We start from the raw sequence: 23,569 nt of genomic DNA on the forward strand, positions 1-23,569 counted from the left end.
CTTCCTAACAAGGGCACCAGAAAATTTGGCAAATATAAAAATTCATGTTGGACTTCCTGTCCTCCAATCACACATCTTTTAGGTTTGAAGTAAGGCCTCTTTTTTGTTACTCTTGTAGCTCAAATTATATTGACATAATTTTTAGACAGTGGCCCAATTGCTTGAGTTACTACCGAGTGCTCCACACCAGTATTGACCATAAAGTCCATTTTCTGGCCCCCTACGTCCATTGAGACCATAGGCTCCTTGGGGTCTAATGAAATGGAGCCTGGTCTGTCTCAGTCCTCATAAAAATCATTTATTCCTGCCCGTCCGATTAAATTCATGTCTGACTTCTGAACCCCTTGACCGGTGGCAAGGGGTTCTGGCCAGCCATTTTGTCCCTGATTGTTGCCTTTATCCTTTTCTCTTTCTGAGCATTCATTCTTCCAGTGTCCCATCTGCTTGCATCTCGCACATTGATCTCTCTCAAGCCTAGGTCGGCCCTCTTGTCCTGGCTCAGCTTCCCAGTTTGCCTAGCTTGTCCTCTACCATGACTGCGATCACGACCACGTCCTCTCACCAAACCAGTTTCTCTTCCAACTAAGGCCACCACCAGCAAGTCTGCCTTTTCCTTAGCTCGGCATCTAGCTTCTCTCTTGGCCTCCTCATCCCGATTTACAAACACCTTAGTAGCCACCTGGATAAGCTGGGTAATACTCATGCCTTCAAAACCTTCTAACTTCTGAAGCTTTCACTTTATGTCTCCTTGTGCCTGGCTTACAAATGCCGCATTAACCATACACTGACTACCCGCAGCCTCTAGGTCAAATGGCGTGTAAAGCTGGTAAGCCTTGCAGAGCCTCTCATAAAATTCACTGGGACTTTCATCTGGCTTCTGGCAGACCTCTGAGACCTTTCCAATATTGGTGGCCTTTTTCCCTCCAGCCTTTATTCCATTTAGGAGTGCCTCTCGATACCGCTGCAAACTTTGTAGCCCTTGAGCCTGGTTAGGGTCCCAGCCTGGGTCAGCCTCTATTGGGAGTGCTTGTTGTGCATTCTGCCTGATATCTCCTGTGCCTGCAGATGCATGGTTCTCCAGCCACTAGAGAGTGGCTTGTATAACTCTACGGTGCTCTTCCATATTAAATAATGACAGAAGAAGTTTTTTGCAATCAGCCCAGGTAGGATTATGAGCTAGGAAAAAATACTGCATTAGATCTATAAGAGCCTCAGGCTTCTCTTTACAGGAGGGAGTATGTTGTTTCCAATTTAAGAGATCAGTAGTAGAGAAGGGCTAATAAATGAAGAGCCATCCTCCCTCTTGGACTTCATTCTGTGCATTTAAATAAATTTGTCCCCTTGTTTCTCAGAGGGGCATCTGCATTGCTCGGGCATGGCCTGACCTAAGGGGGCCAACCTCATCCCCCTGGAGTTCCTCCCTTGGCTTTTCAGGCAAGGGCTCTGGCTCCTCTCTGCGTGGTGTTGCCTGAGGGGTGCTTTCTTCTGAGTCTGACCTTCTGGAGGCAGCCAGGGCAACCTCCTGTCTAAGCATTGCTAGGGATGGATAAATTGGTGCATAGCAGGGTGGACTTTCTAACTCTTCAGGTGTGGTCTGTAGGACAGTTATTTTTCTGCTTTTCTTGTGACTCCTTTTCTTTTTCTTATGCCTTGCCGTCTTTTTCTATGGTTCCTGGTTTTGTCTGGGCCATTAGAGTCTTAAAGTAGGTCTCAAAGTAGGCCTGCAGCCACTTAGGGTGGGTTTGAATTACCCTTAGCCAGGAGTCGATATATGGAAACTGATCTGGGTGCCCAAGCTGTTCTCCCAACCCCGGTGACTACCCAGAACACTCAGCCAATTATTTCCCTGTCTATTGTCCCTTCAGCCGGCCACTCCACATTAAAACATGGCCAGTCTATCTCACAAAGGCTTCTCAGTTTCTGTGGAGTTAGCTTAACCCCATAATCACCATTAAAACCTTTTTTAAAGTTTCTCAGCATGCACTCCAGTGGAGTAGGCTTTGACGTTTTTCTCCCTATTTCTTCCCTCACGGCATGCTTTCACTCTCACTTTCACTCTTGGATCCACCAGATCAGGTCCTATTATGGGAGGTTCAGACACTGCTTAGCCAGGAGTGTGCCTTAATTCCTGTCACAGCTAGCTGCTGCTGTAGAGCTGGTCCTATGGGCTGTATGCAGTGTCCTAGGTCTGGTTTTTCCCACACTCGCCTCGGAGCACACAGTCCACACTAAGAGATCTGTGCCTCCCCATGTCACGCCCCACATTGGTCTCTTCTGAGACCATCTCTTTCACACACTTTCACACACCTCCCCTGTCCCCAAAACGGTTTTCCTTTCTGACTGACTTGCGAGCCCCACCCGCTTCTGGTGTCAGTTAGGGCATGAGTTTGGTCCAAGTCAATGGGCCTCTCCCAGTGTTCCCAACCCCCTTGGGTCAGACTAGTTGTCACGCCCTGGGAGGTGATCAGGCTCCCCTTCCGTCCCTATGGGATGGGTCTTGCCTTAGGGCCCAAACCTTACCACGGTTCAGATGTTTGTGCGCTGTTCCTGTGACTGTCCTGCAACCCTTTCTACTGGTTACATTTGCGCTGTCGGGAGAAGGCTCCAGAACACGGGAGGGCTGGGCTGTTCTCCTTCTGGGGAAAAACTCTCCCAGTGGTGCCAAGGACCCCAGGTCTCCCGTGTCCTGGGGCTCTAGCCCACAGGAAAAGGAGACAGAAAATCTGCCGTCTCCAATCCCAGACGAGGCCCCCAGAAATGTTATGGGACAATCAAAGACTGGAGAGACCGAAAAAGGTTCAGGAGAGTTTATTAAGGTGATCACTGGCTCAGCCAGACATATGTCCAGAAAGTCTGAGCCCCGAACAAAGGGCTTTCCCTACTTTTAAACATCTTAAGGCGGGAACTACGTGAGGTGGGAAGCAAGTTACAGAAGTGAGAAACAAAGGCAGTTAATCAAGCATTACAACATTTCTTACATCTTGAGAAAAACATGTCTTGCAACTTAAAGTTATTGGTCTTGCGACCCTGCAGCCATGCTAGGGAGGTAAGCAGGAACTCACTGGGCCTGTAATAAATTTTGAGGAATGTGTAGTTGGGGAGTATAGATAAGGTCCACTGACCACAGAGAGAAGACAGGCTGTTAATATTCTCTTTTAACTTGAGTATAACTCAAGTTAAAGTTGCAGCAACTTTAAGAGGATTTAAAAATTTCTATTACTACTACTATTAGGTTATAGTTGATTTCATTAATTCCTTCTTCATCTTTACTATGTATTTCCAGAGAGTGTGATACCTTTTAAGGTCTAATAAGAGACATTCACAAGTGTTGTCTTTGAGGCCTGCTACCTGGAGGCTTCATCTACTTGAAAAGAACCTTGGCTTCTGCAAACCCGCACCCTTTACCTTAACTCAAGCTGATTTCAACTCTTCAGCCAGAGTTTAGCCCTTTCAACCAATTGCCAATCAGGAGATCTTTAAATCCACCTATTACCTGAAAGCCCAGCCCCTTCCTCCTTTGAGATGTCCCAACTTTCCAGGCTGAACCAATGTATACACATTTTTTTTTTGAGATGGAGTCTCACTCTGTCACCCAGGCTGGAGTGCCCAGGCTGGAGTGCGGTGGCATGATCTCAGCTCACTGCAACCTCCACCTCCCAGGTTTGAGCAATTTTTCTGCCTCAGCCTCCTCAGCATGTATTGTTTTATGTCTTTGCCTATAACTTCTTTGTCCCTAAAATGTATCAAATCAAACTGTAACCCAATCACCTTGGGCACATGTTCTCAGGACCTCCTAAAGTTGTGTCATGCATCATGGTCCTTAACCATGGCAAAATAAACCTCTAAATTAATTGAGACCTGTCTCAGATACTTTTTAGTTTACAGATTGAGACCTTAACCTGTAGGATCTGACACTATTTCCAGGCAGACAGTGTTGAACTGAGTAGGACATGACACCCAAGCTGGTGTCCACTGGAGAATTGCTTGGTATAGTGAAAACCCCCCACGCGTCTAGTGTCAGAAGTGTTATTGTTAGAGTAGGTAGTCAGGCAGATATGGGCAAGGCAGGAAAGGCAAGAATGTCAGGTGACAATCAGGTGATGGTCAGGCGGTTATTAAACTGTCACTCTAAAATAATTGGTTGCAGTAGGTGCCAGGGAAAGGCAGTCTCCTAAGAGATAGAAAACACCTAAAGCTGGTGATCAGCAGCTTTCCAATAAGATCTCAGGAGCTGGGCAAGTGTGTTCAAGCATGCGCACTAAGAGGCAAAATGGCAGATTTTAACTGGTATACAACCTTCCTCTAGGAACACTTGACTGGTAAGGTAAAAACGCCTCAAATGAGAATGTGCACAACTTCAGTAAAGACATTGCACATGCGGCCCCTCCCAAGTGCTGACAGGCCACTGCATGTGCAGACAGCCCACGCCAAGGAAAAAATCAAAGGAGATACAAAACCTCGGAAGCATGCCAACATATACAACACAAAGTCAAAAGTCAAACAGGGCACCTGGATCTCTCAAGTTGCCTGCTTGCCCCTCTTCCTTTGGTTCCTGCTCTAAAACTTTCTAATAAACTCTCACTCCTGCTCAAAAACTTGCCTCAGTCTCTCACTCTGCCTTATGCCTCTTGGATGAATTCTTTCCTTTGAAGAGGCAAGAATCAAGTTACTGTAGATCCATATGGATTCACCACTGCTAACATTATGTTGAATGGTATGTGAGAGTAGAAAAAAAAAAAGTTTTTTCCCTATCTCTAATAATGAGCTTAACATCAGAATAGAAATAATAGAAGAAAAAAATCAAAGAACTGGAAACCAGAATTTACTCAACCTGAACAACAGAAAGAAACTAGAATGGGAAAAAAGGAAAAAAAAGAACAGAGCCTCAGGGACCTGTGAAACTATCATAAAAGATCTAACATGTGCGCTAAAAATTTACTCCAAGAAATAATAGCTGAAAAGTTCTCAAATTTGTCAAGAGACATAACTATAGAATTCAGCAATACAGAAAAAGAAATATACACCAGGACCAAGCGAGGTTTATTCCAGGGAGGCAAGGCTGGTTCAATATTAGAAGATCAGTGTAATCTATCTTATTAACAGGCTAAAGAAGAAAAACACCACATGCTTATAGTAACTGATGAAGAAAAAACACTTGCCAAAATTCAACACCTATTCATGATAAAAACACTCAGAAAAAAATAGAAATAGAGAATTTCCTCAACTTGATAAAGAGCATCTACACAAAACCTACAACTAATATTGTACCTAACCATGAAAGACTGAATGTTTTCCCTCTAAGATCAAAAGCAAGGCAAGGATGTCTGCTCTCATCACTCTTATTTAACATAGAGCTAGACATTCTAGCCTGCGCAATAAGGCAAGAAAAGGAAATAAAAAGCATATAGATCTGAAAGAAAGAAGTAAAATCTGTTTACTTATTTACAGGTAATGTGATTACACAGAAAATCCCAAGGAATCAACAACAAAAGACTCCTAGAACTCAAAAGTGACCAACAAATTCCTCTTTAAGTAAATTTAAGTTGGGTCTCTCACGTGTAATTGAAAGAGTCCTTTATTTATTCACATATCCATCAACTATTTATTGAATGCCTAAAATTTGCCAGTAGCTATTCCAGGCAATAGATACACCATCAAACAAAAAGAGTTCTTACCCTCAAGGATGATAGTAAGAGATGTAAAAAGTTAAAAAAAGGTAAAAGAGAAAAAATGAAGAGTGCTACTTTAGAAAATGAGGTAAGGAAAGAGTTATTTAATAAGACACCTCATAAAATGAGGAATTTGGCCAGGGGGATATCTGAGGAAAGAGTTCCAGTCAGTGGGAACTGTGAATTCAGAAAGCCTGAGGCTGAAACAGGCAAGTGTGTTTGAGAAAAAGCAAGGAGGCTGGTGGCTGTGCAGAGTGAGGCAGAGGAAGGAGAATGGGCTGTGGATCAGAGGACCCTGTGCCAGATCATACAACTCCTTGCAGTTCATGTAAGGACTCGGATTTTACCTGGAGTGGAAAGAGAAGCACTGAAAGATTTGAGCAGGGGAGTAACCTGATAGCATTTATGTTTAGTCCTGCCACTTCGACAGATAAACGCACCAATGGGCTTGATAAGATTTAGGCCAACCCATAACCGCCCCTCAACTTCTTTCCTTTCAATTTCAAAACTCCTCTATGGCTTCCTCCATCTGTTCGTCCTTCTGAGAAGTGCTCTCTCTGCCCCTTTACAGAACTGACCACTTCGGCAACTCCTTGGACACTTTCCTTCTTGTGAATAATTTGCTTTCTCGGCCCCTCAAAAGCTTGCTGTGTCTGTAAATCATTACCTGTAAGAGGAACCGCTGGGAGTCCTGTAAACTTTAGCCCAGAGCTTGGCTCCTCCTCCAGAATGTCTCCACTAATCAAGGAAAGTGCTTTGGGCCAGTCTTGCTCCTCCGGATTATCAGACTGCTCCTCCCTCTTCTTTAGACTGCCACGAGGAAAAAGCAGATGTGAGAACTCAAGGTTCAGGACTGCTCTTCTAAGAAACAAGTCTGCCAAAATCTCCAGCTGTGTTGGAATCTGTTAACTAGTGAGTACCTCATCTCCTCTCCTGTGTAAGATTTCCTGAACTGGTACATCTGTTTTTTGAGCAAAGATAACATACAGATGAACAAAACCAACAATCAAAAATGCTGTCACTGAAGTCTTGGGCAGCCAAAGTTTCTCTCAGAATTTCTCAGTTGTGTGATACTATCTGTTAAGTGATGAAGAGTATGCACACACAAAAGGCTATAAATGTAGCAGCTGAGTTTTCATGTTGAGCCTTTTGGTGCTATTTGATTTTTTGAAAAACTATGTACATGTATTAAGTTGATAATTTTTTTTTAATTTTAATTGAACCAGATGGGGTGGCTCAAGCCTGTAATCCCAGCACTTTAGGAGGCTATGGTGGGCAGATGCAGATCACTTGAGGCCAGGAGTTCAAGACCAGCTTGGCCAACATGGTGAAACCCTATCTCTACTGAAAATAAAAAATCAGCCACGTGTGGTGGCAGGTGCCTGTAACCCCAGCTACTTGGCAGCCTGAGGCAGTAGAGTCACTTGAACCTGGGAGGTGGAGGTTGCAGTAAGCTGAGATTGCATCACTGCACTCCAGCCTGGGCGACAGAGCGAGACTCCATCTCAAAAAAAAGACCAGGCAGTGGCTGAGATTTTCATTGTACTGTCTGCTTAGCTCCCCACCTTGCTCAGTGACAGATGGGAACCCATCTTCTGCATCATCCACAAAGTATGTAAATTACTTCCAGGAAACTTTGGGAAACACAGATGCAAACCTAAGAGCAGCCAGTTTTCTCCTTTAGGTGGTCAAGGGCAGCTGCAAAAGTTCTTTATAGGAGGGGTTTCAGGCAGGGTCTGGTTGGGGTTGGAGAGAACAGCAGTGACTTTACCTTGCGTTGAGGCTGTATATGTTAAACTACTGTTATTACTTGGATACTTAGAGGGAGGGATGTTTATGGAGCTGTGGGGAGGCTAAAGCCCCCTTGGCTGTAGGGACAAAGAGCTTGCATTTCAGATAAGACCTTAAATACTTTCAGAAGCCCATCTGACCAGGGGTGGTACTGTCTTTCTTAGAAGAGTTTTCCTTACCAATGTTTCTGTAGCTCAGTATAAAAATCTGGAGTCACCCTGGGAAAGTTAGCAATTTTACCTACAAATAATTTTATAAACCTGGGAAACGGAAGTTGTAAAATGCTAAGATCAATAAAAAGGGAGGAAAAGAACTTTGTTGAGGAGAAGGCAATCTTATGGTTTTGATGAAGAGGATGTTGATATTTGCTTTTTGGTAGAACAGAATGGTTAGGTTCATTTTAAGCTCCAAATGACTGATCAATTTTCTTTTCAACATACGTTTGAAGGATTCTGAATGTGATGTAGAGTATTGTATGGGAGCTAGGGAACAAATCATACTAAACTCTGATTCTATTCTGAATCAGCAAGCTAAGTATGATATATTTATCCCCAATCATATTAATATTTATGTAATTATTTAATGTCTTCCTTAATAGTCTATAAGCTTCATGGGAGCAAGACCAGCTGTGTCTTGTTCACAGCTATATTTTCAGCATTTAGTACAGGTTTGGCATATAGCAAGTGTTCAATAAATATACGGGTAATGAATAAATGCGTTGTCCAATTTAAATATGTGTCTGTTTGTGTACACTTCCCTGTCTGTAAAATGAAAATACTAATAAATAACTGCAAAGTGCTTAACAGTACAACCACTTGCCAGATCTCAGCAAAAATGTTACGTCCCTAGAGAGACCTCCTAAAAGGTCCCTTTTCTCCCATTACTCTCTTTGTTTTCTTGTGTAACATCACATTTATTTATTCCCTTGTTTACTATATGTGTCTTTCCATGAGAGCAGGGAGGACCTTGTCTCTTGCATTCCCTCCTGTATCCTCTATGTCTGAAATAATTCATGGCAAGTGATTAATAATTGTTGAATAAATAAATGAATCATGCCAACCTACCAAGAATGAAGCTCAAGACCTTAAGATATTTGTCCAAATTCCTGCCTCTTATTTAATAGAATCAGAAATTTTTTCTAATACTTCGCAACCACTTAAAAATACTATTCATTTTTACATCCAAGTAAAGAAAGAATCAGGACATTCCTTTTGGAAGACATAGTTTCAACATTTTATCTAAATTGCAAAATTATACAAAAACTCAAGTGATCATTGATAGGAGACCAGTTTAAGAAATGACAATGCAGTTCTTCACTAGAATGTCATGCAACTGTTAAAAGAAAAAAATCAGAACAGGGCTGAGTGTGGTGGCGCCCACCTGTAATCCTAGTGCTTTGGGAGGCCATGTGCGTGTTTGTGTATATTTCCTTGTCTGTAAAATGGAAATAATAATAAATAACTGCAAAGTGCTTAGCACAGGAGGATTGCTTGAGGTCAGGAATTTGAGACCAGCCTGGGCAACATAGCGAGACCCCCATCTCTAAAAAATTTTTTAAAACACTTAGCTGGGTGTGGTGGCACACACCTGTAATTCCAGGTACTCTGGAGGCTGAGGCAGGAGGATCGCTTCATCCCAGAAGTTCAGGCTGCAGGGAGGGGTGGTCGTGCCACTGCACTCCAGTCTGGGTGACAGAGTGAGATCCATCCTGTCTTTGGGGGGACGGGGAGGGGAAGGCAAGAATAAATAAATAAATACTTCATTTAAAAAAAATAGAATGAAGGTCTCTGTGCACTGGTATGGAAAGCCCTCAAAAGGTATATTGTTAAAAATGTTTTTAGTGGGCACAATAGTGTGTATTCTGGGCTACCTGTTGTGTAAAATTGGTGGAGAAATAAGAATCCATACTCATAATTTGCTTGAATGCACACAAAGAAACCCTGAAAAGATAAGTAGAAATGATAATAGTGGTTTCCTGGGAGTGAGAGCAAAGTGGGCAGCTTTGAGACTAGAGGTGGGAGGCAGATATTTTTTTTTCCCTGTGTACCTTTTACAGTTTTTTTGAGCCATTTGAAGATATTATGCGAAAAAAAATTAAAAAGAGAGAGAGACAAGTAGTGTTGATTACTTAACTTCTTTCAGTTGAAGGAAACCTGATGCTAATTCTGTTAAGAGGAGAGCAGCCAAAAGCACAGGTTGTGACTTGCCAGCAAAAAACAGGGACCGGTAGTTCCCTCTGTACCCAATCCCCAATGCCAAAGAGAATGACATTGTTAGACTTAAGGTCTTAACCTGCAGGGCAACTGGGATTCAGAGTGATTTTAGTCCTGTTCTTAAGAGCAGCCTTTTCTCCTAAAGCCTGCCAAGAAATTTTTGTTAATTCTTTCCACGAACATGACAGACAAGGCCCCTGCTCTGGTAGAACTTACATCACAGTGCAAAGATCAGCAAACTGCAGCCCATGGGTCAAATCCAGTCCTCTGCCTGTTTTTGTATAGCCTTTGAACTAAGAATGGTTTTTAAATTTTTTAATGGTTGAAAAAATAACTAAAAGAGGAACACTAATTCATGACACATGAAAATTAAATGAAATTCTAGTGTCAGTATCCATAAATAAGGTTTTATTAGAACACAGCCATGCCAAAATTTATTTATGTATTGTCGATGGCTGCTCTCTCAATGGCAGAGTTAAATACCTGCAGCAGAGACCATATGGCCCACAAAGCCTCAAATATTTAGTGTCTGGCCCTTCACAGAAAAAGTTTGCTGACCCCTATTCTAGTAGAGAGTAATATGCTTGGCACCATGATAAGCATTTCGCATACAGTATCCCATTCAGTCTTCAGGACAAATCTCTGATTGAGGTTCTATTAGTCGCTCCATTGGTAAAATGTGAAACTGAGGTTCAGAGTGATTAATAATTCAAATAAGGTCATGCAGTTCATAAGTGGCAAAACTGGGAGACCATATCACATGACTATATGACTCAGTAGCCAGTGTATTTAACCATCATGCCATAGACCGGTGCTTTTCACACTTGAATGTACATACCAGTCACCTGGGATCTTGTTAAAATGTCAACACCTACCAATTCAGTAGATCTAGAGTGGGGCCTGAGAATGAGCATTTCTAACAAGCTTCTAGGTGATAATGATGATGATGCTGGTTCACAAATCACAGTCTCTAAATCAGTGATTCTCAACCATGGCTGCTGCACATTAAAATCTGAGGACATTTTTAAAAATATAAATGGGCCCAGAGCTCACTCTGAAATATTCTGATTTAATTGATCCAAGACCTAGGAATCAGAGTTTTTTTTTTTTTAATGCTTTCTTGGTGATTCAAATGTACAGCTGGACTGCGAGCCACTGCTCTATTGAAATCCTGTTGAATGATAGTAAAAACGTTCAATCCAAAGACCAGAGTTCTAGTTCTAACTCTGGTATGACAGAATGAAGCAGGCTGTTTCCCCTCTCTGGGTCTCCAGTTTTCTTTGCAGGTGAAAAAGGAAAAAGCTGAAACCAGATGGTGTCAGAGGCTCAAGATCACTGACTTGTCAGGTCTTCACACAAATAAATGGGAAGGACAGAAGTACCCAGGTTTCCTGATGCATTGGTTATATCAACATGATGCCCAAACACCAGGTCTGTTTAGGGTAAAACTGCAATAACTGTAGATGTCAGCTAAACTGTCCATTTAGCTGACATCTGCAATTATGTATTGTTTTGGCAATGTATCAATATAGAAATGCTTCCACATAGCCAGACTGCCTTACATGGCACACAGCTAGAATTGTAGTTAGAATGATGATTTAATGATTATGAGAGTAATATATATTGCATTGTAGGAAATTTGGAAAATTACAGGAAGTATAATGAGGAGAACCTCAAACACTCATAATCCCTAGAACTGTATTTTTAACAGCCTCAACCAAGTAAATGACATTGTGATCAAATGATTTCCCACAGAAGCAGGCGATGGCTCAGAGGGGCCTCCCCCACAAAAGTCCTAAATGTTAAAGCCCCATTATTACATCTCTAGTAAATGCAGCTCCAAGCCTGGACTTAAAAGTAGCATGGGCCACTATTGAGAGCATGGGAACTGCAGCCTATCAACTAGACAGTTTATAAACTGTGACAGTGCTTTCATGTCTAATTGTTATTGGGCTACTCTCGATTTCTTCATCTACAGATTATCCACTGTGAAAAATGCTCCTTAACATTTCTGCCCTACTTTGAAATCTGCAGGTGAAAGATATTAGACAAGAAGGCTTAGCCCTTTGCTTTCAGTGAGATTAAGTGGGTGACCCAGATCTTTACTTCTTTAGAAATGCATATGGGCGTCAATAGTGCACAGTATTCTGGAGAATGGGCTAGGACCTGATAGTTCTAGGTTCAAATCCAGCCAATGCCTCTTACTAGTCATTTTCTCAATCTGTAAACAGAGATGATAATAGTACCCACTTCACAGGGTTTCTCTGAGGACTTAATAAGAAAGTGTATATAAAACACTGAGCACAGTGTTTCGAACACAGAGTGTACGCAGAAAATGGTATTATCATGATGATTATCAATAGTAATAACAAAACTTAGCCACTTTGGGGTATGGCTACCTTCAGGACAGAAACAAATATATGTCCTTTTTGCTTGTCTTTTAGATGAACTAGTCTCTGTGCAAATCCTGAGTGCTAAAGCTTCCAACAAGACTGATGCTAGCCTGTGTCACTATGAAGATGCTACGTCATGCCAAGTGTTTTCAGCGCCTAGCAATTTTTGGTTCTGTGAGGGCATTGCATAAAGATAATAGAACAGCAACCCCTCAGAATTTCTCCAACTATGAATCCATGAAACAGGACTTCAAACTGGGGATTCCAGAGTATTTCAACTTTGCTAAAGATGTCCTGGACCAATGGACTGATAAGGAAAAGGTATGGGGGGAGGGCCAGTCAGACCACAATTTCTCAACTGGGAGTGATTTTACCCCTAGGTAACATCTCTAATGTCTAGAAATATTTTTGTTGCAGTGATAGGGGCAGAGGTAGTTCCTACTGGCATCTAACAGGTAAAAGCCAGGGATTCTGCTAAATATCCCATAATGCACAGGGCAGCCTCCAGAACAAAGAATTATTTGACCCAAAATGTCAATAGTTCCATGGTTAGTTGAGAGACCTTGGATTACATAAATGTAGAATTCTAGGTTGACTTAAAAAAATAAAAGAAGAGTGAAAAGTAATTCCAAGAGTCAGAAATGGTAGAAAAGGAGGCACAGAGAAATCTTTGAGGAAAATATAAAGGATGCAAGAATTCTCACTTATTGGAAAGAAAAATGATCAGGCTAAATGGGAAATGATTTGGGCCAAAAGAAATGACATGGCTTCCAACGTCTAGAAATAAGGACCCCAAAGTTATTATTTTTCCTGTTATTTTTAGGTATGTAATAACTATACATAGTTATGGGGTACAGAGATATTTTTTGATACATGTATAAAATGTGTAGCGATCAAATGAGGGTAATTAGGCTACCCAGCATCTCAAACATGCATCATTTCTTTGTGCTGGGAGCATTCAAATTCCTCTCTCCCAGCTTTTTGAATATACACAATAAATTATTCTTAACTGTTTTCACTCTACAGTGCTGTAGAACACTAGAACTTATTCCTCCCATCTAGCTATAATTTTGCATCCATTAACCAACCTCTTTCTATCCTCCTCTCCCCACTACCCTTCCTAGCCTCTAATAGCCACAATTCCACTCCCTACTTCTATGAGCTCTTTTCAGGCTGGAGTGCGGTGGTGTGATTTCAGCCCACTGCAACCTCCGCCTCATGAGTTCAAGCAATTCTTGTGCCTCAGCCTCCCGAGTAGCCGGGACTACAGGCACCTGCCACCATGCCGGCTAATTTTTGTATTTTTAGTAGAGACAGGGTTTTGCCATGTTGGCCAGGCTGACCTTGAACTCCTGGTCTCAAGTGATCCGCCCACCTTGGCCTCCTAAAGCACTGGGATTACAGGCGTGAGCCACCCACCACGCCAGGCCGAGCTCCTTTTTTTTTTTTTTTTTTTTTTTTAAGAGACAGGGTCTTACTCTGTTTCCCAGGCTGAAGTTCAGTGAAGCTCATTTTTTTAAGCTCCCACATATGAGTAAGAACATCTGGCATTTATCTTTCTGTGTCTGATTTATTTCATTTAACATAATGTCCTCCAAGTTCATACATGTTGCCATAAATAACAGAATTTCATTCTTTTTTATGGCTGAATAGTATTGCACTGTGTATATATACATTTTCTTTATCCATTCATCTCTTGATAGACATTTAGGTTGATTCCATATCTTGGCTATTATGTACAGTGCTGCAATAAACATGGCAGTGCAGATATCTCTTCGATAGAATTTCCTTTCCTTTGAAAAAATACCCAGTGGTGAGATTGCTAAATCATATGGTAGTTTTATTTTTAGTTTTTTGAGAGGCCCTTATATTGTTTTCTGCAATGGCTGTACTAATTTATATTCTCACCAATAGTGTTTCAGAGTTCCCTTTTCTCCACATCCTCTCAAGCATTTGTTATCTTTTGTCTTTTTGATAATAGCCATTCTAACTGGGGTAAGATCATATCTCATCGTGGTTTTGATTTGAATTATCCTGATGATTAATGATGTTGAGCATTTTTTCATATACTTGCTGCCAATTAGTATGTCTTTTGAGAAATGTCTATTCAGATTCTATGTCCATTTTTTAATTGAATTATTTTTTGTTTTGTTTTGTTTTGTTTTGCTGTTGGGTTATTTGCATTCCCTGTATATTCTGGACATTAATTCCTTGTCAGGTGAATAGTTCACAAATATTTTCTCCCATTCTATATCTTATCTCTTCTCTCTGTTGATTGCTTCCTTTACTGTCCAGAAGCTTTTTAGCTTTGTATAGTCCCATTTGTCTGTTTTCGGTTTTGTTGCCTGTGTTTTCATATCCTTATCCCTAAAATATTTCCCTAGGGGAGTCTCAGTGCCTACTCTGGCTCAGGATCTGCCTGATTTTATTAAATTTATTATAACATTTTAAAAATTTTTTAAATTAAAATTAAAATAAGAAATAAAACATTTGCCTCAATCAATGACTTGAAGCATTTACACTATGTTTTCTTCAGTTGTTTTATAGTTTTGAGTCTTACATTTAAGTCTATAATCCAGTTTGAGTTGATTTTTGTATATGGTGAGAGAGAGGGCTCTAGTCTTAGTCTACCGCATACGATTACCACTTTTCCTCAGACCATGTACTGAAGAGGATATCCTTTCCTCAGTGTATGTTCTTGGCACCTTTGTTGAAAATCTGTTGGATGTAAATGTGTGGGTTTATTTCTGGGTTCTCTATTCTGTTTCATCGGTCTATGCATCTGTTTTTATGCCAATACCATGCTGTTTTGGTTACTATAGCTCTGTAGTATGATTTGAAGTTAGGAAGTGTGGTGTCTCTACTAAAAATACAAAAATTAGCCAGGCATGGTGGTGCATGCCTGTAATCCCAGCTACTAGGGAGGCTAAGGGAGGAGAATCACTTTAACCTGGGAGGCAGGGGTTGCAGTGAACCGAGATCACACCATTGCACTCCAGCCTAGGCGACAAGAGTTAAGACTCCCTCTCAAAAAAAAAAAAAAAAAAAAAAGATTTAGTGTTAGTTCTTATGGTAGAATTCAGCAGTAAAGCCATCCAATTCTGGGCTTTTTTAAATTACTGATTCAATCTCATTACATATTATTGGTCTTTTCAGGTTTTCTATCTTGGTAGGTTATGTGTGTCCAGGAATTTATCCATTTCCTCTACATTTTCCAATTTGTTGGCACATAGTTGTTCATAATAGTCTTTAATGATCTTTTGTATTTCTGTGGTACAGTTGTAATGTCTCCTTTTTCATTTCTGATTTTATTTGGGTCTTCTCTTTTTTTCTTAATCTAGCTAAAGATTTGTCTATTTTGTTTTTCTTCAAAAAATTTTGTTTTGTTGATCTTTTATAATTTTGCCTCAATTTCATTTATTTCTGCTCTGTTCTTTATCATTTCTTTCTTTCTACTAATTTTGGATTTAGTTTGTTCTTGCTTTTCTGGTTCCTTGAGGTGCATTCTTAGATTGTTTATTTGAAATCTTTCTGCTTGTTTGACATAGGTGTTTATGGCTATAAACTTCCCTTCTTAACACTGTGTTTGCTTTATTTCATTGATTTTGATATATTATGTTTCCATTTTCATTATTTTCAAGAAATTTTTTGCTTTCCTTCTCAATTTCATCATTGACTCACTGGTCATTCAGGAGAATGTTGTTTAATTTCCATGTATTTGTACACTTTTCCAAAGTTCCTCTTGTTACTGATTTCTAGTTTTATTCCATTGTGGTCTAAGAACATACTTGGTATGATTTCAATTTTTAAGAATTTGTTGAAATTTGTTTTTATGGTCTATTCTGGAGAATGTGCCATGTGCTGATGAGAAGAAGAATGTGTATTCTGTAGCTGTTGGATAAAATGTTGTGTAAATATCTGCTAGGTCCATTTGGTCCAAAATGCAGTATAAATCCAATGTTTCTTTGTTAATTTTCTGTCTAGATGATCCATCTAATGCTGAGGGTAGAGTGTTAAAGTCCCGAACATTGTTTGTATTGGAGTCTATCTGTTTACATCTAATGATATTTGCTTTATATATCCAGGTGCACTGATGTTGGGTACGTATATATTTACAATTGTTATATCCTCTTGCTGAATTGATCTATTTATCATTATATAATGACTTGCCTCTTTTTATGTTTTCTGACTTAAAGTCTATTTCATGTGATATAAGCGTAGCTATTCCTGCACACTTTTGGTTGGTTTCTATTTGTTTGAAATATTATTTTCCATCTCTTCATTTTCTATGTGTATCTTTTTTTTTTTTTTTTTTTTTTGAGACAGAGTCTCACTCTGTCGCCAGGCTGGAGTGCAGTGGCACGATCTCAGCTCACTGCAACCTCCGCCTCCCAGGTTCAAGCAATTCTCCTGCCTCAGCCTCCCAAGTAGCTGGGACTACAGGTGCACGCCATCATGCCCAGCTAATTTTTGTATTTTTAGTAGAGACGGGGTTTCACCATGTTGGCCAGGATGGTCTCGATTTCTTGACTTCGTGATCCGCCCACCTCGGCCTCCCAAAGTGCTGGGATTACAGGCATGAGCCACTGCACCTGGCCCTATCTATGTGTATCTTTACGGGTGAAGTGAGTTTCTTGTAGGCAGCCTATAGTTGGGTCTTGTTTTTTATCCATTCAGTCAGTCCATACAGTCCATATCTTTTAACTGGGGAATTTAAACTGTTTACAGTCAAGATTGTTATTGATAGGTGTTATTTTGTTCATCATGAGGGTGCCAGCAGTGGCTCCAGCGGGTCCCAGGCAGGCTGATCCTCAGGCTCCCAGGTAGTGTGCATGGGCACTGGCAGTAGCAGTGGTAAGCCTCAAGTGAGTCAGACCTCAGGTCCTTTGGCAGTGCACGTGGGTACTTGTAGTAGTGGCGGCCTGAATGGGCCAGTCCTTGGGTCCGCAGATGGCAATGCAGGCACAAAGCGGCTCTGCCACTAGAGGGGGCAAGATCATGTTCATGGCAGCAGGCTCAGGAAGGCAGCTCTCAGGCTCTGGGGAGTGTGCTTTAGTGCCTTATGTCCTGGGGCAGCCTCCCTGATGTGCTGGACTGCCTGTTCCCTGGGGTGTAGAGTGCTGTGTGTAGTTTCAGGTGCCAGTGGCCTGGCTCTATCACTGGATCCACCTGGTGTTGGAATGCTGCAGCCCTCTACGGGAACGTGTGGGGATGTCAGCAAGGCCCCAGGGATGTGGAGATGCAGGGGCAATTGGCCCCAGGGCAAGATGTAGTATGGTAGTAGCTCTGTTCCTAAAATGATGCCATGCTGTAGCAGCTCGGGTCCTGGGGTTTGTTGCAGGGGGATCTAGTATGAACTTCCTCTCTGGAACAATGTTATACTATACTAGTATACTATACTATACAGCATTTACTAGGCTCAGGGTGTGTGAGGGCTGAGGGGCTCTCCTGTAGGTGGGATTTCAGGCATCTGTGATGGGAATGTGGACTGCTGAGGATCTTCCATTACATTTTCCTCAAAATAGGGAGTCCCTCTGGGCTCTGTGCTGATCCTGGCCAGCTGCTGTTCTTCCCTCTCTATGCTTTCATCTCTAGTTTTCAGGTCTCAGAGAGTTTTGTCACTTCCTTGCTAAATTCCAGTGTTCTCCCTTTGACATTCTATTTGTCATGTGGTTATCTGCTCACTGTCTTGGTACTTCTGGTAGGAGGTGAGTACTGGGCACTTCTAGTCATCCATCTTGATGATGTCTCCCCTAGAGTTATTTCCAAATTCTCCATCCATGTTCTAAGTAATGACTTGTGAACTTTCTTCAGCTAATCTATTCCATTGAGTCAGTTGGCCCAGAATTTAGCTGTGTAACAACTTTTAAATCAATGACTGGTTTGTCTTTCCTCAGGCTGGAAAGAAACCTTCAAATCCAGCCTTCTGGTGGATCAACAGAAATGGAGAAGAGGTGCGATGGAGTTTTGAGGAACTGGGATCTCTGTCCAGAAAATTTGCCAATATACTTTCAGAAGCCTGTTCCCTACAAAGAGGAGATCGGGTAATTCTGATTCTGCCCAGGGTCCCAGAGTGGTGGCTTGCAAATGTGGCCTGTTTGCGAACAGGTTAGTAATGTTTGCTTTCTGATCATATTTATTACTAAGCTGGATGGGAGATTTTCCAGAACACCTAAGTAATCATGATACATTTATTTTGGTGTGGGCTTATTGTCAAAGAGTGCCTTTAAATTATATAAAAGTTAGGCCGTGGTAGGCTAATTCCTTATCCCTAGGTGGAACATCTTTAAAAGATAACCTTAGAGTTATAGCCTCACAAAAATTGTTGTGTTGCCCTGATTAGAAAGAAAAGATATTCTAAAGAACCTGTGTTCTGGTCCTGGTTGTTGGTTTCTTGAAGAACCCTGATGGAGAGGCCTGGTCCTTCCCAAAGTGAAATGATGAGCCAGTGTCAAGAGTCCAGGAATGGCAGACATGTGTTCCCCAATCTTCTTGCCTACTGTGTCAACTGGGAAGAGTAAAACCTATTGTGAAGTGAATGCTTTCCATCCCTCTCTTAAGGGTCTGGGACTTAAGGGTGGTGGGGCCCAGGAGGAAGATCTATATATTTTTGAGAGTCCATTTATCCTTTGAGAAAATAATACCCAAAGCTTACTGAGCACTGTTCTAAGTTCTTTACATGTTTTCACTCATTTAATCCCCTAATTATCCTATAAAAGAAGTAGTATTATTATAATATCACTTTACAGATGCAGAACCTGAAGCTCACAGAGGTGAAGTGGCTTGTCCCAAGTCCCAGCTATAACAGTGTCTGGCTTCAGGACACTCTTAATCATTATACTTCATCTTACAGTGTAATATATAACCAGCAGGAATAGAACCACAGAAAAGATGGATGCCTCCACCCTTCCTTTTGGAAAGAAATCATAAAGCAATCATGTACATTTTAAGAGGCATTCAGCTGAAGTGATGAAGTGTACAGTTCTGGAGTCAGGCTACAGGGTTCAATCCCTGCACTGTCACTACTTATGTGATACCTTGGGCAAGTTATTCATAGCTTTTATGTTTTCGGGGTTTTTTGGTGGGGACTGAATGAGTTAAAACATATAATCAAATACTCAATAAATACTGGTTAATATTACTTTTCAATCAAAACCTTCTTCAAGCTCAATGTTAGGGATGGTCTTCAAATAAAGAATAATTATCCAGTATTTAACATGCTTTCATGTTAGGCCAAAAGGGTCATAGACTCTGAAATCCCTTGAAAGGCAAAAGCAGATAAGTGAAAGTAAGATAAATAGATATCTTCCTGGTAAACTGACTAACTCATTCTGAGAAATACAGAATGTATAGATGATATCTACACTACTATAACATAATGAAGAATAACCTTTCTTCTAAACACTGTTTCTTTTCTGCCCCTTTAGGGACAGTTTTAATTCCAGGAACCACTCAGCTGACCCAGAAAGACATTCTCTACAGACTACAATCTTCAAAAGCAAACTGCATTATCACCAATGATGTTTTAGCCCCAGCAGTAGACGCTGTTGCACCCAAATGTGAAAATCTGCACTCCAAGCTGATTGTATCAGAGAACTCCAGAGAGGGGTGGGGGAACCTCAAGGAGATGATGAAGTGAGTAGCCATGCTGGTTGTAGAACAGCTTCCCAAAAGGAAAGGCAACAATAAAAAGATATTAAACCCAGTAGTGATTAGAAAAATGCAAATTAAAACAACAGGCAAAGGGAACAGTTGGTAGTTATTGCTGCACTAATAGTGCTAAACTCTGAAGTAGGAAGGAGTTTGGAGTGCTTTTTGTAGGTTGGGATCCCCTGAGATTGGAGATTCGTGTACAGGAAGTTTATTAAGGAGTTCTTTTGAGATTAACACCTGTGAGGAATGAGTAAGAATGTCGGATTGGGCAGAGAAAGAAATTTATTTGCGATGTATTCCCTACAAAGCTTTCAGTCAACCCACTTGGACCTCTGAAGGACCTCCTCAAAGCTGTTCCCAGCTAAAGCAAGAGGTTCTGGCCTTTATACACCCACATTGATCAGTAATTGGATGGGGTTGTCCCTAGGAGTCAAGACCTTTAAAAAAGCCACTGTCTTCAGTCAAGGCAATCTCTAAAGAGGGCTCCCAGCATCTGTCACTGAAGGATCACAGTCAGTCCTTCAGTGTTGGCTATCCCATTCCCTTTCTCACAGCAACACTGGTATCAGGTTAAAAGAAAAAATGCTTAATGTTAAGGGATGCAATTATAAAACTGAATTTCACTGATGTTGAAGCCTAGCATGGGGTGCTTCCATGGGTTACTTGGAACTCTTGCCAGGTACTGGTTATGCCTTAGAATTGGGCTGGCAGCAAAGTCCTTCTCTAGAATGAGCTTCCTACCTTTACTTAAGGATTTGGGAGCACGCTTGCAACTATGGACTTTTTCCTACCACATTTAAAATTGCTAATATTGAGTTCTTGCCAAAGGCCAAGTACTGTTCTAATAAAAATAATGTTATAATTGCAATCATAGCTTATATTGATATGGTTATGTGCCAGAAACTATTCTAAGGACTTCAGATATATTACCTCATTTAAACCTCACAGCAACCTAGGTACTATAATTATACAGCTGAATAAGGTCAAATGCTAGTATCTGGCAGAGCTAAGTTTCAAACCCAGGCAGTATGGGTACTGAGCCTACACTCCTCACTTCTGTATGTACTGCCTCTAGCAAGAGATCAGTACAATAACCCTTCCTCAGGTTTTGAGGGCAATCGAGTGATAGGAACACAGCTATAGATACTTTTTTTGTTTTGTTTTGTTTTAGACGGAGTCTCGCTCTGTTGCCCAGGCTGGAGTGTAGTGGCGCAATCTCGGCTCACTGCAACCTCCACCTCCCAATTCAAGCGATTCTCCTGCCTCAGCCTTCCAAGTACTTGGGATTACAGGCACGTGCCACTATGCCCACCTAATCTTTTTGTATTTTTAGTAGATATAGGGTTTCATCGTGTTGGCCAGGATGGTCTCAATCTCCTGACTTCATGATCTGCCCGTCTCGGCCTCCCAAAGTGCTGGGATTACAGGCGTGAGCCACTGCGCCCGGCCTACAGATAGTATTTTTAATTAATTAAAATAATTATGAAATCATAGACTGAACACTTGGTATAGCTTTGTCAGGTTTTGAAAACAGCTTTTTAGCCAGGTGCAGTGGCTGATGGCTGTAAATCATCACTTTAGGAGGCTGAGGTGAGATGATGGTTTAAGTCCAGGAGTTCCAGACCAGCTTGGGAAACATAGTGAAACCTCTTCTCTACATAAATAAAAATAATTAGCCAGGCATGGTGATGCATACCTGTAGTCCCAGCCTACTTGGGAGGCTGAGGTAGGAAGATCGCTTGAACCCAGGAGGTCACGGCTGCAATGAGCCATGATTGAGCCACTGCACTCCAGCCTGGGTGAGAGAGAGAGAGAGAGACCCTGTCTCAAAAAAAAAAAAAAAAAGAAAAGAAAAGAAAAGAAAATAGCTTTTCTATATTTCTCATGAATGGCCTGGTTGTTTCTACTCATTCTCCACCCCACATGCCTGGATAAGTCTGTGTGCATCTTAGACACTTGATATGTATGTGTGCAGCTGCCCTAATGTGTGACTTGTATAGAAGTCTGATTATCCTTTGGAACTAAAAGGTTTTCTTTCTCTTTAACTGGAACTCTTTCTTCCCTGGATGGATGCTTACATCCTGTTCAATCTTATTGTCTGCTATATCCAGAACTATGTAGACTCTCTTGTGGGAAACAGAAAAACCATCCCATCCTTTCATGGTTGGCAACCTTTTTTTTTGAGACAGAGTCTTGCTCTGTCGCCCAGGCTGGAGTACGGTGGCTCGATCTTGGCTCACTGCAACCTCCACCTCCCTGGTTCAAGTGATTCTCAGCCTCCTGAGTAGCTGGGATTACAGGTACGTGCCACTGTGCCTGGCTAATTTTTGTATTTTCAGTAAAGACAGGGTTTCGCCATATTGGCCAGGCTGGTCTTGAACTCCTGACCTCAGGTGATTCACCCGCTTCAGCTTCCCAAAGTGCTGGGATTACAGGCGTGAGCCACCATGCCCAGCCTCAGCAAACATTTTCTGTAAAAGGGACAGAGAATAAATACTTAAGGCCTTGTAGGCCATATAGTCAGTCTCATCACAACTACTCAACTCTGCCACTGTAGTGTGAAAGCAACCACAGGTAAAACCTCAATGAATGGGCAATAACATTTTATTTACAGAAACAAGAGGCAAGTCAGATTTTGCCAGTAGGCTGTAGTTTGTTGGCCCATCAGTACCCATGGCTTTTACTAACATGTATTGTATTAACATACTCATTTTTTAAAAATCACATTTTAAAGCATCCATAGGGGAGAGAAGGGGAAAATTCTTCCTTATCCATGATTGCAAGATCACAGACTTCTCACTCTGCTGGAGGTATGATAAAAATCTCAGGTTTTAAAAATGCTTCAATCCTTCTTTATCATAGAATAAAAAGCTAGGAAAGCAGCTATTATAAATGGGCTTTTGATGACAAAGTTTAGTTTTGATTCTAGAAAGCACCTAAAAGGATAGAGAAAGTGATGGCTTTTACCCTGTAATTCAAGCTAAGCCACTGGCACCTGATTCATGACATGAAGAGGTTCAAGTGGAGAGCTTCTCAAAATTTTTCAGTGGTAACAGTCTGTGATGCTGTGTTTAACATGCAGTCATTGTAGTTTTTCCTTTGCAGACATGCCAGTGACAGCCACACCTGTGTGAAGACAAAACACAATGAGATCATGGCCATATTCTTTACCAGTGGAACAAGTGGATATCCGAAAATGACTGCACACACCCACAGCAGTTTTGGTTTAGGATTATCTGTAAATGGAAGGTATACTTCCACAAAAGTACAGCTTGAAGTGTCAAAACTGCAAAGATGATGACTTATGTACTGGTCTGGTCTTTTATATTTATTTTCCTATGTACATCAGGGATACTCTTTGTTTTCCCAGGTTCTGGCTAGATTTGACACCCTCAGATGTGATGTGGAATACCTCAGATACGGGCTGGGCAAAGTCTGCATGGAGTAGTGTTTTTTCTCCCTGGATCCAGGGAGCATGTGTATTCACACACCATTTACCCCGTTTTGAGCCGACTTCTATCTTGCAAGTAAGTCAAAGCACAAAGAGGTCAATATTTAGAAATGCATTAAGCAGTATGGCTGACAGAAATGGTGAATAAAGCAACTTGCAGAGATCAGAGTAGACAATATGATTTAAGATATGTCACATCCAGAAAGTCAATAAGCCTAAAAAGATACACTCGGCCCCCTCTGTATCCACAGGTTCTGCAGCCTCTGATTCTGCCAGGCACATATTGAAAATATTTGGGGAGAAAAACCAAAAACAAAATACAACAATTAAAAAAATGCAAATAAAAAATACCATGTAACAAATATATACATAGCATTTACATTGTTTTAGGCAGTATAA

At 41.2% G+C, this 23,569-nt stretch overlaps 2 protein-coding genes across 13 annotated transcripts in view; one reads left to right on the forward strand and one right to left on the reverse strand.

Annotated features, from left to right (window-relative positions):
* Nucleotides 1-2,794: 2,794 nt before the first annotated feature.
* The window catches only part of ERI2 (ERI1 exoribonuclease family member 2), a 45,829-nt gene continuing 25,054 nt past the window's right edge, over nt 2,795-23,569 (reverse strand). For 2 of the 6 annotated variants that reach the window (XM_054453389.2, XM_054453387.2), the window contains one exon: nt 22,306-22,845. In XM_054453389.2, coding sequence (XP_054309364.1) covers nt 22,753-22,845 — 93 coding nt within the window. In that variant the 3' untranslated portion in view covers nt 22,306-22,752. Of the gene's footprint in view, nt 6,480-9,047; nt 9,173-22,305; nt 22,846-23,569 lie in introns of those variants that run through there. The other 4 variants (XR_010124333.1, XR_010124332.1, XR_010124331.1 and 1 more) reach the window with 4 other exon arrangements.
* The window catches only part of ACSM3 (acyl-CoA synthetase medium chain family member 3), a 32,800-nt gene continuing 15,689 nt past the window's right edge, over nt 6,459-23,569 (forward strand). For 3 of the 7 annotated variants that reach the window (XM_054453394.1, XM_063654582.1, XM_054453391.2), the window contains exons 1-6: nt 6,460-6,581; nt 12,118-12,387; nt 17,964-18,174; nt 19,494-19,701; nt 22,825-22,968; nt 23,090-23,246. In XM_054453394.1, coding sequence (XP_054309369.1) covers nt 12,169-12,387; nt 17,964-18,174; nt 19,494-19,701; nt 22,825-22,968; nt 23,090-23,246 — 939 coding nt within the window. In that variant the 5' untranslated portion in view covers nt 6,460-6,581; nt 12,118-12,168. Of the gene's footprint in view, nt 6,582-7,197; nt 7,281-10,987; nt 11,105-12,117; nt 12,388-17,963; nt 18,175-19,493; nt 19,702-22,824; nt 22,969-23,089; nt 23,247-23,569 lie in introns of those variants that run through there. The other 4 variants (XM_054453395.1, XM_054453393.2, XR_008494584.2 and 1 more) reach the window with 3 other exon arrangements.

The sequence above is a fragment of the Pongo pygmaeus genome, chromosome 18, assembly GCF_028885625.2.
Source record: "Pongo pygmaeus isolate AG05252 chromosome 18, NHGRI_mPonPyg2-v2.0_pri, whole genome shotgun sequence".
NCBI classification, from domain to species: domain Eukaryota; kingdom Metazoa; phylum Chordata; class Mammalia; order Primates; family Hominidae; genus Pongo; species Pongo pygmaeus.